The sequence below is a fragment of the Chrysochloris asiatica genome, unplaced genomic scaffold (genome assembly GCF_000296735.1).
Source record: "Chrysochloris asiatica unplaced genomic scaffold, ChrAsi1.0 scaffold00379, whole genome shotgun sequence".
Taxonomy (NCBI): domain Eukaryota; kingdom Metazoa; phylum Chordata; class Mammalia; order Afrosoricida; family Chrysochloridae; genus Chrysochloris; species Chrysochloris asiatica.
Genome location: NW_006408897.1, coordinates 1,688,464 through 1,703,993, shown reverse-complemented (window position 1 = coordinate 1,703,993; position 15,530 = coordinate 1,688,464). Strand labels below are relative to the sequence as shown.

The 15,530-nt window shown below is 38.3% G+C and overlaps 1 protein-coding gene across 2 annotated transcripts in view; it reads right to left on the bottom strand.

The window, feature by feature from the left end:
• Positions 1-236: 236 nt before the first annotated feature.
• Positions 237-15,530, bottom strand: part of XPR1 (xenotropic and polytropic retrovirus receptor 1) — a 240,449-nt gene continuing 225,155 nt past the window's right edge. Inside the window, exons 12-14 of one of the 2 annotated variants that reach the window (XM_006876429.1) lie at positions 6,934-7,073; positions 4,068-4,289; positions 237-1,102 (exon numbers count right to left, since the gene is read on the bottom strand). In XM_006876429.1, coding sequence (XP_006876491.1) covers positions 1,042-1,102; positions 4,068-4,289; positions 6,934-7,073 — 423 coding nt within the window. In that variant the 3' untranslated portion in view covers positions 237-1,041. The remainder of the gene's footprint in view (positions 1,103-4,067; positions 4,290-6,933; positions 7,074-15,530) is intronic. The other variant, XM_006876428.1, reaches the window with a different exon arrangement.

The window sequence follows — 15,530 nt, the reverse complement described above, 5'->3', positions numbered from 1 at the left end:
TCCAGAGTTAGTAAAAGTTCCACTACAATTACTGTACATGCTGAAGCCATAAGGCAGTTGTTATGATTTGACAGGGGAAAATGTGTTCCTTAACACACATGAAAAAGACCATCAGAATTTTTTATATTAATTTCAACCAGTTGCATCAGAGTGTTACGAGAGACATGCTTAGGATTATTCTAAAGAAGTAGCAACTGAAAAAAAGAAAGGAAAAATTTTTTTTAAAAAGAATAATAGAAACTTTGGCTTAAAATGAAAAGAAAAAGCAAAACTGGTACAAGTTGTCTCATGAAAGAGGTATTATGGGACTGAACCCTCACAAGTGTTGTGTTCAACATTCGTTTCCCCTGCCTTCTTTCAACTGTCATCACTTCATTGCACAGGAGTCATAGCATTCGCTTATGGTTAAGTTTCATAAATAATGAGAAAACTCTATGTAACAAATACATCAGATTTCCCACCCACCCAGCAACCCTCCCCAAAGTAAGAAAAGTTACATCAAATTAAAAAGTAGCTTCGTGAATGAAGGTACTGCTCTAAGTTGCACTTTCCCTGCAAGTGCGGCCAGTGCCTTTGCGCTGGGTATGAAGGAAAGGAAAAAAAATTCTCCACATAAACTGACAAAAAAATTTAAAAACCAATGTCCGGTTTCAACCAGTCAAAACCGGGCCAAGCGGAAGTCGAGATATCTCAGTAGTGTCCCATCAGAAGGTCTTTGTGTCCTGTTCATCATCCTGATAGGTATCTGTGTCCTGGTGATTGTAAACAATCCATAGGATGCTATGTTTTTGTTCCTTAAAATGTCCTCTGATTGGCAAAATGAAGTAAATATTCGTTTTAAAAATAGAAAATTAAAATTAAACCAGAAGAAATGAAAAGAAACACAGTGAGCTTGTTTGGAGTCCATAGGATCCGATCTGGAAGAGCTCGGAAAATGTGTCATGTGTCTTCTGTTTCAGCTGGAAAGGTACTAGAGGTTGCGTTGGTCGAGGAAAGAATTGAGAAGGAAAACCAAGGATGTTAATCTAGACTTCTGAGGATTCAAGTGTTAGCTTCATCATCTGTGTCTTCTATCAATACTTTAGTGTCACGACCCTTGGATCTGGTGGTAATAAGGGGGAAAAGGAGTTAAGTCCATTAATAAAACTATGAAAACATTTTTTACCATCTTCAAACATACATCCTAAATAGGCACTATAGACTTTAATCAAGGGACTGTTCGAGGGGTTTCATATTTGTTTCAGGTATTACTAGAAACTAGACAGCACCCAGATGGGGACAAGAACAATGGCAGGTCATGTGTGTTGTTGTAGTGTGCCTTTAAGCCAATTCTGATTCAGAGTGACCCTGCAGGACAGAGAAGAACTGCTCCACATCGCTTCCAAGGCTGGAATTTTTCTCACAGAGCTGCTGGGGGGGCTTTAAATCACTGACCTTGTGGTTAGTAGCCCAGTGCTTAGCAACTGCACTACCAGGGGCTCTCGGTCATATGTAATGAGCAGTAAATCTGTAAATTCTGAGTCTGAGTACTGACTTCAGTTTTATGGCATCTTTTTTACCTAGGTGTGCTATTTTTAATCTCTATAAAACAAGAGTAATACTTATTTCACCTAACATTTTTGCCTCATGGGAATAGTGTGAGTAGCAGATGTGAAAGTGAATATCAAAAGCATCAGTAGAGCATTAAACAAATACAAGGAATTATGAAGAAGATGATACAATGCCATTGGGGAAGACCTAGGAGAGATAGCCAGCAAAAGATGAGACCCAAGGAGAGGCATCATAGCTGCCCATCTTCAAACAGTTGACAAGCAATGATATAGAGAGAGAGGAGACACAGTCTATGTTATGTTAGACAGGCTAACTAGCATAAATTTGTTGAAGTTATAGGACATTTCAGCCCAGCATAAGCTACCTAACATGATATCTGTCCAACAATAAAATCAGGTGCCTCTTTTTAGTTATGAACTTCATTAATGATAATCAGTTGATGCTTTTAAATTATATTTTATTAGGTTACTACATGCTTTATTATTTATTTTACTATATTGTGGTTGTTAAGTGCCATCGAATCGAGTCAGTTCTGACCCATAGCAATCCTGTACAGGGTTTCCAAGGAGTGACAGGTGAGCATGAACTGCTGACCTTGTAGTTCAAGCCAACTTTGCAGGTCCAGTGCATTAGCTCACAGTGTCACATTTATTCAGGATGCTGTAGAAGAGATTCCTGGCCTGAATGAAAAAATAGGAGTATTATTAATTGTAACTGCTAAGACTTCTGGTATGGTGCTGTGGATCAGCGCTGGACTGTGAAGCACAAGGTGGGCAGTTCAAACCCACCAGCTGCTCTTTGGAAACCCTATACAGGGTTGCTATGAGTTGGAATTGACTCGATGACCCTTAACAACATTTTAGATACAATGTTAAAATATTCTGAAACCTATAATGCCTACGAAATGATTTCTGGTGAAATAGCATTATTCTTAGATGAGTAGAAACTGACATTCAAAAAGGTTACAGATGTGTTAAAGGTCGCATGCGTCAGTACTAAAACTCAGATCTTATTTTAGATTCTCTTTTCTCTTTCTTGCACATAACCTGCTCCATTTTCTAAATATCTTCCTAGGGTTGCAATCTACTTCCCTGAATTTTTTCATTAAACCCCTGAAATTGGATATAAAAAGGTTTTATTGCCAAAGAACCTCCAGGTTTTGGAAGCCAAATAATGCATGTTTAGATTGCCCTCTTCTGGTGACTAACACAGATTAGATTCTCAACTTCAGGAGCTCAATGATAAACAACCATGCCCAACATTTTCTTCCAGCTCTCTGGAAATACTTACCTTTCTGAATGTCCCCATCTTTACCCTCTGCTTCTTCAAAGTGCTTTCTTGGTGTTAAAAGACTCATGCTTTGTTTTGTTGCTTTTCCTACTGATCTGAGTGTCCTGGACATTCCTCTCCTGGCTCTTATGTTTGTTTATTCTTAACTGCTCTTTGCATTTTTCTCCCCTCTACCTTTTCTCACTAAGGGAACATCTAAATGTCTACTTAAAGCCTTCCTTATTAAAGTAACATTTAGTATGACTTCTTCTCTATTCTCTTATAACCACTGGTTGCTGTTACCACCTCCTGTTTTTTACTGTAAGCATCCTAGTCCAGGAGCACAGTGGATCTGTAGGATAATAAGTATTGGACTGAGAACTACAAGGTCAGCAGTTTGAGCCCATCAGCCATAAGGAGAAAGATGAGGCTTTTTGCTCCCCAAAAGATTTACAGCCCCTGAAACTCTATACAGGGTTGCTATGAGTTAGAACCAACTTGACGGTACTTAACAAAAGCAATACTAGTCTAGGACCTCACTGTCTCATACTCAAGAATACTGCAGTAATCTTCTAGTTGGTATTCCAGCTTTTAGCTTTTTCCTTTTCTTGTATAATGCCACGATACCTCCCTAAAATACTAACTTCATGTCAGTCTACAAAAAATTTTCTGAGAAATTCTTCACTGCCTAGAGGAATAAGCTTGAACTTTCAGACTTTTTAAATTACACTTTATCTAGGTACAATTTTCTCACAATTTCAGTTACATGTTCCATTATTTCTGCTTTATCTTTGTGTGGCACTATAGGCTAAGCACTGGACTGCTAGCCACAAGGTCAGCAGTTCAAGTTCACCAGTTGCTCCTCGGAAATCCTATACAGGGTCGCTATGAGTCAGAACCAACTCGATGGCACTTAACAACAACAGTCTTTATACCTGCTGTGTACCTCTAGCTTATTCATACACTCCTTAACCTTTAAAAACCTGCTCATGCCTAACTTAAGTAGATGGCAAAAGGAAGAGTCAGGATTCCTGAAATTTGTAACCTGAAAATTATACAAAACACACTGAGGAGTCAAGTAAGTAATTTCCCAAATTATTTTCAGGTTGGATCATATGAAATTACTTTTATTGCAGGTGAATATGTGCAATTTCATCTGTTTTAACCAGATAGCTTCTTAGTTTGGATGCTATCACATGCTAACACCTGAAGGAAATGCACCACCTAGGTGTGGAAACCATACTCACTGAGAAGCGAGGCGAGGCCGGCGCAGGGATATGCTCTGGCTGTACTTCCAAGGCCGGTTCTTCTGGCGGTTTCGTACTCCATCATCCTGGTCCATCATCTGCTCTAAGAGTGTCTGATCATCTGCATTCAGGGGGGCCACAGAAATGTCCCGCACAGCACGGAATTCACCACAGTTATTCAGATGCTCATTCTCCAGACGGAAGAAGTTCCACACAAATCGCCTTCGAGGATAGAACAACCGTAAGCATTTAAAGATTTAAAGACTTACTTTGCTGCAGTTTAGAATGTACACACAAAATATACATTAAAAACAAACATAAGAATCCTTATGACAACAAAAATTGCTTCCAAAATATTTCATTATGCAAAGTAAATAACTTTCAAAATTTGAATATACTATTACATGTAAAGGGGTCCTGGTGTGGCACCGTGAGTTAATGTACTGGATTGCAAAGTTGGTTGAACCACAATGTCGGTCGTTCAAGCTCACCAGCTGCTCCTCAGAAACCCTATACAAGGTTGTTGAGTCAGAATAAACTCGACAGCACTTAACAACAGCAATTACATATAAATCTCAGAGTATATCATGTTTCCTTCATGGAAACAAACACAAGGAATGAAGGGCTAGAATATTAAAATAAAACAGAAAAATCTAAAGGGAACAATAAAGACTAGTAGAAGAGTAGGCAAAAGGATAGGATTCATGGAATATAATTTCAGAACACTCATTCTCATTTCACAAATACTTATGGAGGGGTTATTCTATGACAGGGAATGCCACTGAATAGGGCAGAAACCAATAATACGCATGCCAATAGACAGTTAAAGGTAAGTGCTGTGAAGAAGACAAAAGAGAGCAAGGGGATAAAGTATGATTTAAGACTCCTCAGGGAAGGCTGCTCTGAAGAAATGGCATCTAGCAGAAACAGGAAATACTCAAGGTCAAGAGACATGTAAAAATCACACAGGAAATTACAAACATAGGAGGCCCCAAGTTGGGAAAGCCTTTGGTGCACTGCAACATCAACAAGGCCGAGTGGAATACGTAAAGTTAGAATGGCAGGAGATACAGATGGAGAGGGAGAAAAAGGCCTGATCTAAAACAGGGCCATACTAAAGAGTTTAGATTTTAAGTGTGATGTAAACCAATGAGAGTTCTGAGCAGGACAGTGATGTGATCTGTTTTTAAAAGAATCTTTTTATCTGCTACACTGTGAACAGATTGAAAGGAGACACGAAAATGACAGAAGGCCTAGTATAAGTATGTTGCAGTCATCCAGGAAGAGATAATGATGTCTTGGATTAAAGTACTAATAACAGAGGTAATAAGAAGCAGACAGACCAGGGAATTATTTATGAAGATGAACACCAATATTCATTGCAGTACTATTTAAAATATAATAGCTAAAGGGTAGGAACAGACTAAATGGCCCACCACAGCTGAATGGATAAACAAAATGTGGCATATACATGCAACAGAGTATTACTCAGCCATTAAGAGAAATTACATTCTGGCATGTTACAACTTGGGAGAACCCTGAAAACAGCAATGCTGAAAAAAATAAGTTTAAAAAGGGTAAGTATTGTATGATTCCATGTATGTGAAATATCTAGAATAGGCCAGTGAACAGAGACCAAAGTTTATTAGTGGTTACCAGGGGGAAGACAGATGGGGAAAGGAAGACTCAAATGATTAGGGGACACTGAGTTTCTGTTCTGGATGATGGAAAAATGTGAGAACAGATAAGGGTGAGATTGAACAATACAATGAACTAATAAATGCTACTAAACCACTGTGTATGTGAAGACTGGAAATGGCAAATATTTTGTTACATATACCACAAACAAAACATTGTAAGCTCATCTACTTCTACTTTGTTGATGTTAAGTGCCTTAGAGTCTGTTCCTACTCATAGTGACGCTATATACGGTTTCTGAGGAGCGTGTGGTGGGTTTGAAGTGCTGACCTTGTGGTTGGCAGTCCAGTGCTGACCCTACATCACCACACCAAGGCTCCTTCTACTTTCGTTTCCTTCATATTTTCAAGCTATAATTTTAAGCGCATAAAGATTTGAATTGGCCATCATAACTGAGTCTCAAAGTCTCTAGGTGTGGCAAATTTCTTTAGGGCAAAAGCGGCTTTAATGCTCTGCTTACCTCGGGTTTCCTGCTTTACTCTACACTTTGAGCTATCTTGTCAGATGGCTGATGCTTTTAGAGAGATTAAAAAATACATCTTATCTGGCATTTTAACTGTTTTCAGTGGGAAGGTTGGGTCGAATAACTCATAACTGCATATGATTCTCAAGAGATTTAAATTTCTGTTCTAAGACTTTTTTCATCTAAATTTCTACTCACAACACTCCCAGTGGAGCCCAGTTATAAAACAACAATAACTACGTCACTAACAATAGTTATTTCAACTGTTTTTAAAAAACTTTTTTATTGCAGTGTATTTTATGTTATAAATTTCTACATGGTAGCTTTTTTTTTTAATGTTTTATTGTGAATTCTGTGATAGTTTACTTGGGAGAACATTAGCTTTACATTCATCCTATCGTATATCATTTCACTGCCATGGTTACAATCCTCTCCATGCATCATCAACCAACCGAAGGGTATATACCCTGTAAGCCTGTCCCCTGGTCGTTAACACACAGCCCCTCTCCCTCTCTGTCAACTTTTTAAGTATTAAACTCTTAGTTTCTCAGTCAGAATTTTCCAATTGAGACTGATGAGAAATTTAAGGAAAAGTTGGAAGTTTTAAGATTTTCAAGTAAAAGTTAAAACAAATTCTCATCTGTTAAGTATTGAACCTATTTTAGGTAAAACGACTTTTGATAAACTATTTGCTAGCCCACTTACCGGAAAACCTCAAGAGGAGCAAAGACAGTTGCGATGATGTCACTAGAGTGAGGCAGTGAGCGTACAGAGGTGATTGAGATTTGGATAGTCCAAGCAAAGCGCAGTATCACATCCTCAATGATGGCGCAGTAATAGTAGGCCTGAGGAACAACAAACAAGTTGAGTATGCTGACCATTACAGTTCTCACAAATAAGGACACCTCTAACATAACAAGAACACTCCAACACATCCCACCAGTAAGCAAAAGTTCAAGAGGAGCAAGAGTTACATTCTAATATTTTTGCAGAGAAGTAAACATGATATTTTAGAAAATTTCCACTAATTTCATTTTTTCTTAAAAGGTACAATATTCAGAAAGACATTTTAATGAATCACAGTAGTCCTTTAATAAATGTTATTTGACTCCCAGTATATTTGATTCCCATTAATCTCATTGCTATTCCCCAGAAATACAAGCCAAATGGGATTCTTAATCTGATTGTAATTACATTCTAAGATATATATGCTATAATAAATCAATAGTTATTAGAAAAGACTAACAGATTTAGTAACTATCACTTTTATTCTCAAATTGCTGTCTTGATGTCAATAAATGAAATTAAACTTGGATTTCAAAAATGTAATTAAAAATTTTTAATGTTCCACTTTTATATGGAACATACTTAACTAATACTTTGAGGTACTATTGCCCGGGTATTTAAGAGTCCAGTTTTAGCTACACAAAAGTCGTTAAGTACACACATTGCCAACAGACCAGAACCATAACTATCCATTATGAATATCAGGAAAATGAGTTCTTTAAGCATATGCATTTGTACATCTAGGCCATGACATCTTTTGGCAAATAGAACTGTTATATATATTGTCATAGTGTATTTTATTAAAAAAACAAAAACAAAATACAAACTGAAAAAAGTTAATACTTTTCAACGTTGTTTTGCTGTTAAATGCCATTGAGTTGATTCTGACTCATATGAGGTTACTGAAAATACCATGGCTTGGGTCAGGCACACCTGAGTCCTCAAACTGACATCTTTGCTTTTCAACATTTTAAAGAGGTCTTATGCAGCAGATTTGCCTAATGCAATACGTTGTTTGATTTCTTGACTGCTGCTTCCATGAGTGTTGATGGTTGGTTCCATCAAAATGAAATCTTTAACAGTTTCAACCTTTTCTCCATTTATACTGATGTTGTTAATTGGCCCAGTGATGAGGATTTTTGTTGTACGATTTCCGAGGCTTTAAATACTTGCTGGAGCAGAAAGCTTCACATTTCTCTCTTGGAGTAACTGGTGAGCTTGAATCATTAACAAAACAATAGCCACACCTTTGCCACCTTCTCTTACCATGCCCTAGAGACAAATATTTTCAGTATCTGTAGCTATTTCTTCTGGCATTTTCCCTCAGTATTTCTAAATAATGTGTGTATACTGCTATATTTTGATACACTGGTTTTAGACACTACTCATTGCTTACTACGACAGATGAGACTTTTAACACATTATTAAGATTCCTTGGTTCCCTTCTCCATACTCTCAATACAGCAGTAATGAAAATAATGAACATTTTGGATATATATGCAATCAAGAGATTCATTATAAAGTTTACTGAAATTTCACATGATTTTCAGTCAGTCTTGAGCTGGTCTATATTTGATTGCCATGGGAGTTGATGTTACATAAGTACAAAAATCTTTTGAGAGGAATATACTAAACTTGAGATAAAGAGACATGTTGTTGTGAAGTGCCGTTGAGTCAGTTCTGACCCATAGTGACCCTGTACAGGGTTTCTGAGGAACAGTTGGTGAATTTGAACCACTGACCTTGCAGTTCAAATGGCTTTGCAGTCTCGTGCATTAACCCCACAGTGCTACACCAGGACTCCCAGTGACATAGAAATGTTAAAATTTTAATACAGAAATAAAAATGCTTCCTATGCCTGAAATGTGGCATTCAATGTTATGTTCATCCCTAAGAACTAATTTTAAGGTTTAAATAGTTCGGTTTTTAAATTTTTTAGATAAAGCTCTACTAAATTTCATAAATGGTCTCTTCCCTTTTCAGGCTGGATGGACTCTATTTCATTATGAACCTTTTTAAAATCGAAAGGGCTTACTTGGTAATCCAGCATAGTATTTTTCTTATATATTTAGAAACTGTAATGTAGGAAAGCATACATTACCTTGTTTGTTGCTGTGTGCTGTTGAGTCAGTTCCAACTCATTGCAACCTTGTACATATAGAGTTTCTGGGGAGTGACTGGTGGGTTTCAATTGCTGACCTTGTGGTTAGCAGTCAAGTGTTTTCCCCTATAGCACCACACTATGGCTGAGTGTTGTAGCATCATGAAAATATGTAACAAGGGAAATGATTTATTTCTAATACTAATTTTATTACACAGACACCAAAAAGAACTATTTAAGAAAGGAATGGCTTAACATTTATATAGAGATACAGACAGTTGATCTAAACAATCATGTTGCTGTTAGGTACCGACTCATAGTGACAGAGCCCAGTTCTATGCCAACCTCACAATTGTTGCTACATTTGAGTCCACTGCTGCTGCCACTGAGCCAATCCATCTCGTTGGGGGTCTTCCTCTTTTTTGCTGATCCTCAACTTTACCAAACATGATATCCTTCTCAGCGATTGGTCCCTAATGATAATATGTCCCAAGTATGAAAGACGAACTCTGGCCATCCTGGCTTCCAAGGAGCATTTGGCTTTATTTTCCAACTTAGATTGGTTTGTTATTTTAGCAGTCCATGGTACTTTTAATATTCTCCCCAACACCATAACTCAACAGCATCAATTCTACAGTTTTCTTTATTCACTGTCCAACTTTCAATTCATATGAGGTTATTGAAAATACCATGGCTTGGGTCAGGTGCACCTTAGTCCTCAAACTGACATCTTTGCTTTTCAACACTTTAAAAAGGTCTTGTGTAGCAGATTTGCCTAATGCAATATGTCCTTTGATTTCTTGACTGCTGCTTCCATGAGTGTTGATGGTAGGTTCCATCAAAATGAAATCTTTGACAGTTTCACAATCTTTTCTCCATTTATACTGATGTTGTTTATTGGCCCAGTGGTGAGGATTTTTGCTTTATTTACATTGAGGTACAATCCATACCAAAAGTTGTGGTCTTTGATCTTCATCAGTAAGTATTTTAAGTCCTCTTCACTTTCATCAAGCAAGGTTGTATCATCTGCATACTGAAGGTTGTTAATGAATCTTCCTCCAATCTTGATGCCACGTTTTTCTTTATATAATCCAACTTCTTGGATTACTTGCTCGGCATACAGACTAAACAAGAATGGTTAAAGTACAACTCCGGCACACACCTAATCCTAATTTTAAACCATTCTGTGTTCTCTTGTTATGTACAGGTTCCTCAAGAGCACAATTAAGTCTTTCAGACTTCCAAGATAGTTCAACATCACCAATGATATCCCTCTTTCCACATCCTCTTCTGAATTTGGTTTGAACCTCTGGAAGTTCTCCGTCAATGTATGGTTTCAGCCATTTGTTTGCTTGTTTTTAAAGCTTTTACTGTGAATTGAGTAAGAGTTTACATGGAAGTACATTGGTTTTACACTCATCCTGTTGTATTTTGTTTCACTGCAATGATAACAATCCCCTTCATACATCATTATTTAACAGTATTTGCATCTATTCCTTCTGATTGGTTTGTTTGTATATAATCATTTAAACAACCAAAGGGTATATTCTGCAAGCCTGCCTCCTGGCTGGCAGTACACAGTCTTTCTCTTTCCATGAGTCTGGAGTCCTCAGATGCCCTATCTCTCCATGCCATCATCTCTAGTGTCATTGCTTCTCTGGTTAGGGTTTCATATTCCACTCATGCTCTACTCTTTTGATGGTCCTAGGATCCTCTGTTCCTGGAATGTAAGATTAACCTTTCCTGCAGGGAGACCGGCTCTCTGCGAGGGTCATGGGACATGAGCGAATATACGTGGAATCGTCTAATGAAGAAATGAATACAATTCGAGAGGCTTTTTAGCTTGTAGTGCTGTCCAGCTATTCTCTCCAGCTTCTGCTGTCTGCCCAAGTCTTTATTTTTTATACTTCCACTACACAGTACATGCATTGACACTTTTATCATTTTCTGAATTATTACACAGTTAGTCACAACATTCTTGCACCTGGTCATTAGACAACCTTGACAAAAATACTTCTGTGATGTTCAGACTGACCTTCATGTTCTTTCCCAGTATGAGATAAAACTGTTTCTTCTTGTTTCTACTAAAAGATTATAAACTTTCTATCCTACATAATGTGTTATTATTTTCATAATAAAGGTATTCATTAAATCACTTGGAAGCTATGTGGCATAAAGCCCGACCTGGCTACTTGCTGCAAGAAGTGTAGATTATTAAGTCAAAACTATCCTTCACTTAAGTTCATTACTGTCTACTTGTTTACGCAGGTGTCTATGTGTAGGGGTTTGTGAATTCTAGCTAGTGACTGAATGTGGTGAGGCCTATGGGGGTAGGTTAGCTTGACTCTAATATGCTATCTGCTTTTGAAGCCTCACAAATGCAGTCTCTTAGGTTTTCTAATGAAAGGGAGTAATTTACACAATTTCTCTTTGTATTCAATCCAACAAGGCTGAAAGCAATTGCTGCTAAGCTAGTTTTTCCTAAGGTTTGTAGAACTCATAGTGAAAAGCTGTGAATATTGCCAAATTATATATTTTTATTAGTAAAATTAAGATTACTCTATAGAGAAGGTAGAAAGCAACTTCTGAGAGCTGTTTTGCCAGACCACTCCACAATTTACCAGAACTGTGTCAAGCGGCAAATCAAAGCTGTCCTCTACCCTCATTGGCCCCCAGCACTTCCCCCCCCCCTTTATGTTACAAACTTCTACCTTTAGAATTGCGACAATCGCAATTAGTCATGATAACAATTACTTACTATTGAATCAAAAGAATTCTATTCCCATCTTCCTTCACCATATGCGTCTAGACAAGTTGAAAACTATTCAATGGGGATTCTACCCCCTTCCCTCACCCCACACACTCTGAAACTAATCTCCCTCTTGAAACTTGTAAGCCAGCCACTTCGTGTCTTTATGGTCCCCTTCCCCTCATTCTAGATTGTCAATGTCTAATTTGCCCATCCCTATCAACCCTGAGTGGTGCCGTGGGTTAATGCACCAGACTGCAAGCCATTTGAACTACAAGGTTCGCCTGTTCAAGCTCACCAACTGCTCCTCGGAAACCCTCTACAGGGTTGTTATGGGTTGGAACCAACTCGATGGCATGTAACAACAACAACAATCAACCATTTATACCGAGGGGACAGTCTTGATCCTTGAGGTGAAGACTCCTTCCCTGTTGGTTGGTATTTTTTTTTTACTGTATCTATTAAGTTTAGGTAAAGTTCATCAAATTGTAACAATTAACACTTGCTTATTTTAAAAAAGTTTCTTCATCTTCCTCTAGTCAAGCTCTGCTGGTCATCCAGCCACAAAAGCTAGGACAAATGGGTACTATCTGAAAGTGTGGAGGTTTTTTGTGTCTACCCCCACCTTCAGATCAGAAAGATGTTGCACTCTCAGCTCTAGGCCTCCATGGCTAGGTCCATGGGCTCAGGAGTTCCCAAGTCTCCCCAAACTTCAGACCAACCTGCCTTTCCTCTTCTCTCTCTCATCACTGAGGTCGACAGGAGTCTATGGAACACGGTAGAACTCAGCCCATTTATTCATTACAGACTTTTCCTGACTTACACTCAAATGCAGGCCAATGCAGTCACCAGCGAGCTTACATGCCTGCTTGTGTGTTCACATTTGAGTTTCATTCTTGGAGGGGGATTTGTCCTGAGAGGACTTGATGGTTGCAGCTGTTTTTGTATTATCTTTAACAAAATTTTACTTGTATATGATATTAATGACATGGTCTGATGATTTGCACATTCCGTTGGGTCACCTCCCTGTGGAATGGGCACAAATATGGATCTTTTCCAGTCAGTTGACCAGGTAGTTGGCTTCCATATTTCTTGGCAAAGATGAGTGACTGCCTCCAGTCCTGCATTAGTTTGTTGAAAGATTTCAATTTGTATTCTCGATGCCTTGTTCTTTGCCAATGCCTTCAGTGCACCTTGGACTTCTTCCTTCAGTTATCAATGGCTCTTGAACATATGCTATCTCCTGAAATGGTTGAACATTTGACCACTTTCTTTTTTGTACACTGACTCTGTGTATTCCTTCCATCTTCTTTAGATACCTTCTGCATCAATTCAATATTTTGCCCATGTTGTTGTTTTAGTTGAGTGTTGCTGAGTTGGTTCCTACCACAGAATCCTTCAGTGTTGTAAGTCAAGGCTTGAATTTTTTTCTTCAGTTCCCTCCCCCTGAGAAATGCTGAGTGTTTTTCTCTTTTGGTTTTCTAATTCATGTCTTTGCATATTTCATTATAATATTTGACCTTGTCTTCTTCAAGCTATCTTTTGAAACTTTCTATTCAGTTCTTTTACCTCCTCATTTCTTCCATTTGCTTTGGCATCTCTATGCTGGAGAGCAGGTTTTAAAATCTCTTCTGACATCTACTTTGGTCTTTTCCTTCTGTCTTGTCTCCTTAATTAGCTTTTGCTTTCTTCCTACATTATGTTCTTGTTATCATCCAACAACTCTTCTGGTCTCTGGTCTTTAGTGTTTAATGCATGACATTTGTTCTTCAGATAATCTCTAAATTCAGGTGGGATATGTTCAAACTCATATTTTGCCTCTTGTGGACTTGTTTTAATTTTCTTCAGCTTGGTTTGTTTCAACTGATGGTCTATTCCAGTCAGCCCCTGGTTTGTTTTGGCTGATTATATGGAGATTTTCCACCATCTCTTTCCACAGATGTAGTCAATTTGATTTCCATGTATCCCCATCTAGTGAGGTCCATGTGTATAGTCATCTTTCATGTTGTTTAAAAAAGGTATTTGCAACACAGAAGTCATTGGTCTTGCAAAATTCTATCATGCAATCCTTAGCATCATTTCTGTCACCAAGGCCCTATTTTCCAACTATTGATCCTTCCTCTTTGTTTGCAACCTTTACATTCCAATTGCCAGTAATTACCAACATACCATGATACATTGATCAATTTCTGACTGAAGAAGTTGGTTGTTGTTGTTACATGCTGTGGAGTCGGTTCCAACTCATAGTGACCCTATACAGAGTTTCCAAGGCTGTAAATCTTTACAGGAGCAGAAAACCTTATCTTTCTCCTGTGGAACAGCTGGTAGTTTTGAACTGCTAACCATGAGATTAGCAGCCCAATTCGTAACCACTATGTTACCAGAGCTCCTTGAAGAAGTTGGTAGAATTCTTCAATATCATCATCACTGGCCTTAGTGTTTGGTGTGTAATAGTTCACTGTTGGTCTTCCTAGTAGGCATATGGATATTATCTAGTCTTCCTTGTTGTTGTTGTTGTTAAGTGCCATTGAGTCAGTTCTGACCCATAGCGACCCTGTACAGGGTTTCCGAGGGTGTAAATCTTTATGGGAGTAGAAAACCTCATCTTTCTCCCGCGGAGCAGCTGGTAGTTTTGAACCGCTGACCTTAAGTTCACAGCCCGATTTGTAACCACTACGCTACCAGAGCTCCTTTGTAGACGTATGTATATTATCTTATCAAAGACAGCATTGTACTTCATGACAGATCTTGATATGTTCTTTTTGATGATGACTGTGATGCTATTCCTTTTTAATTTGTCAGTCCTGACAAAGTAAGCCATGTGAATGCCAGATTCAAAATGGCCAATACTAGTCCATTTCAGTTCACTAATGCCTAGGATATTTATGTACATGCATTCCATTTCATTTTTAACAAATTCCAATTTTCCTAGATTCATACTTCATACATTCTATGTTCTGATCATTAATGGATGTTTACAGCTGTTTCTCTTCTTTCTGAGTTGTGCCCCATCAGCAAATGAAGGTCCTGAGGGATTTACTCCATTAGCATCACCATAGTCAACTCTACTTGAGGCGGCAGTTCTTGCCCAGTCATATTCTGAGTGTCTTTCAACCTGAGGGACTCATCTTCTGGCACTCATGTTCCAATTTTCAAAATTCTGGTGTTAACAGAACAGTGTTCCACTGCTACTCTTAAGGTTATCAGTGACTAATATTAGGCAGTAGTTCATCTCTCCTTCTTCCTAGTCTGTCTTTGGAAGCTCAGCTGAAACCAGTCCACCACGGGTGACCCTGCTGGTATTTAAACACCTGTGGCATAACAACCAGAATCATAGCAACACACAAACCACCTGACAGATGAGTGGTTGATGTAATCATAATAATAAGAGGCAAACGTATCTCTCAGTAAGGCAAGAACAAGGAGCTCAAAAGAACTGTATTTATCTAAGCTCATAGCTACTCTTGTGGTTACGATTGCTGTTTGTTGCCATGGAGTCAATTTTGATGACCCAAGTGTGTGGAGTGAGCTGCTCCATAGGGGTTTTTAAGGCTACGACCTTTCAGAAGCAGATTGCCAGGCACCTCTGTATAAGTTTGAACCACTATACATTAGTAGTTGAGTGCTTAGATGTTTGCGTTACCCTGGGACTGATTTTTTTTTTTT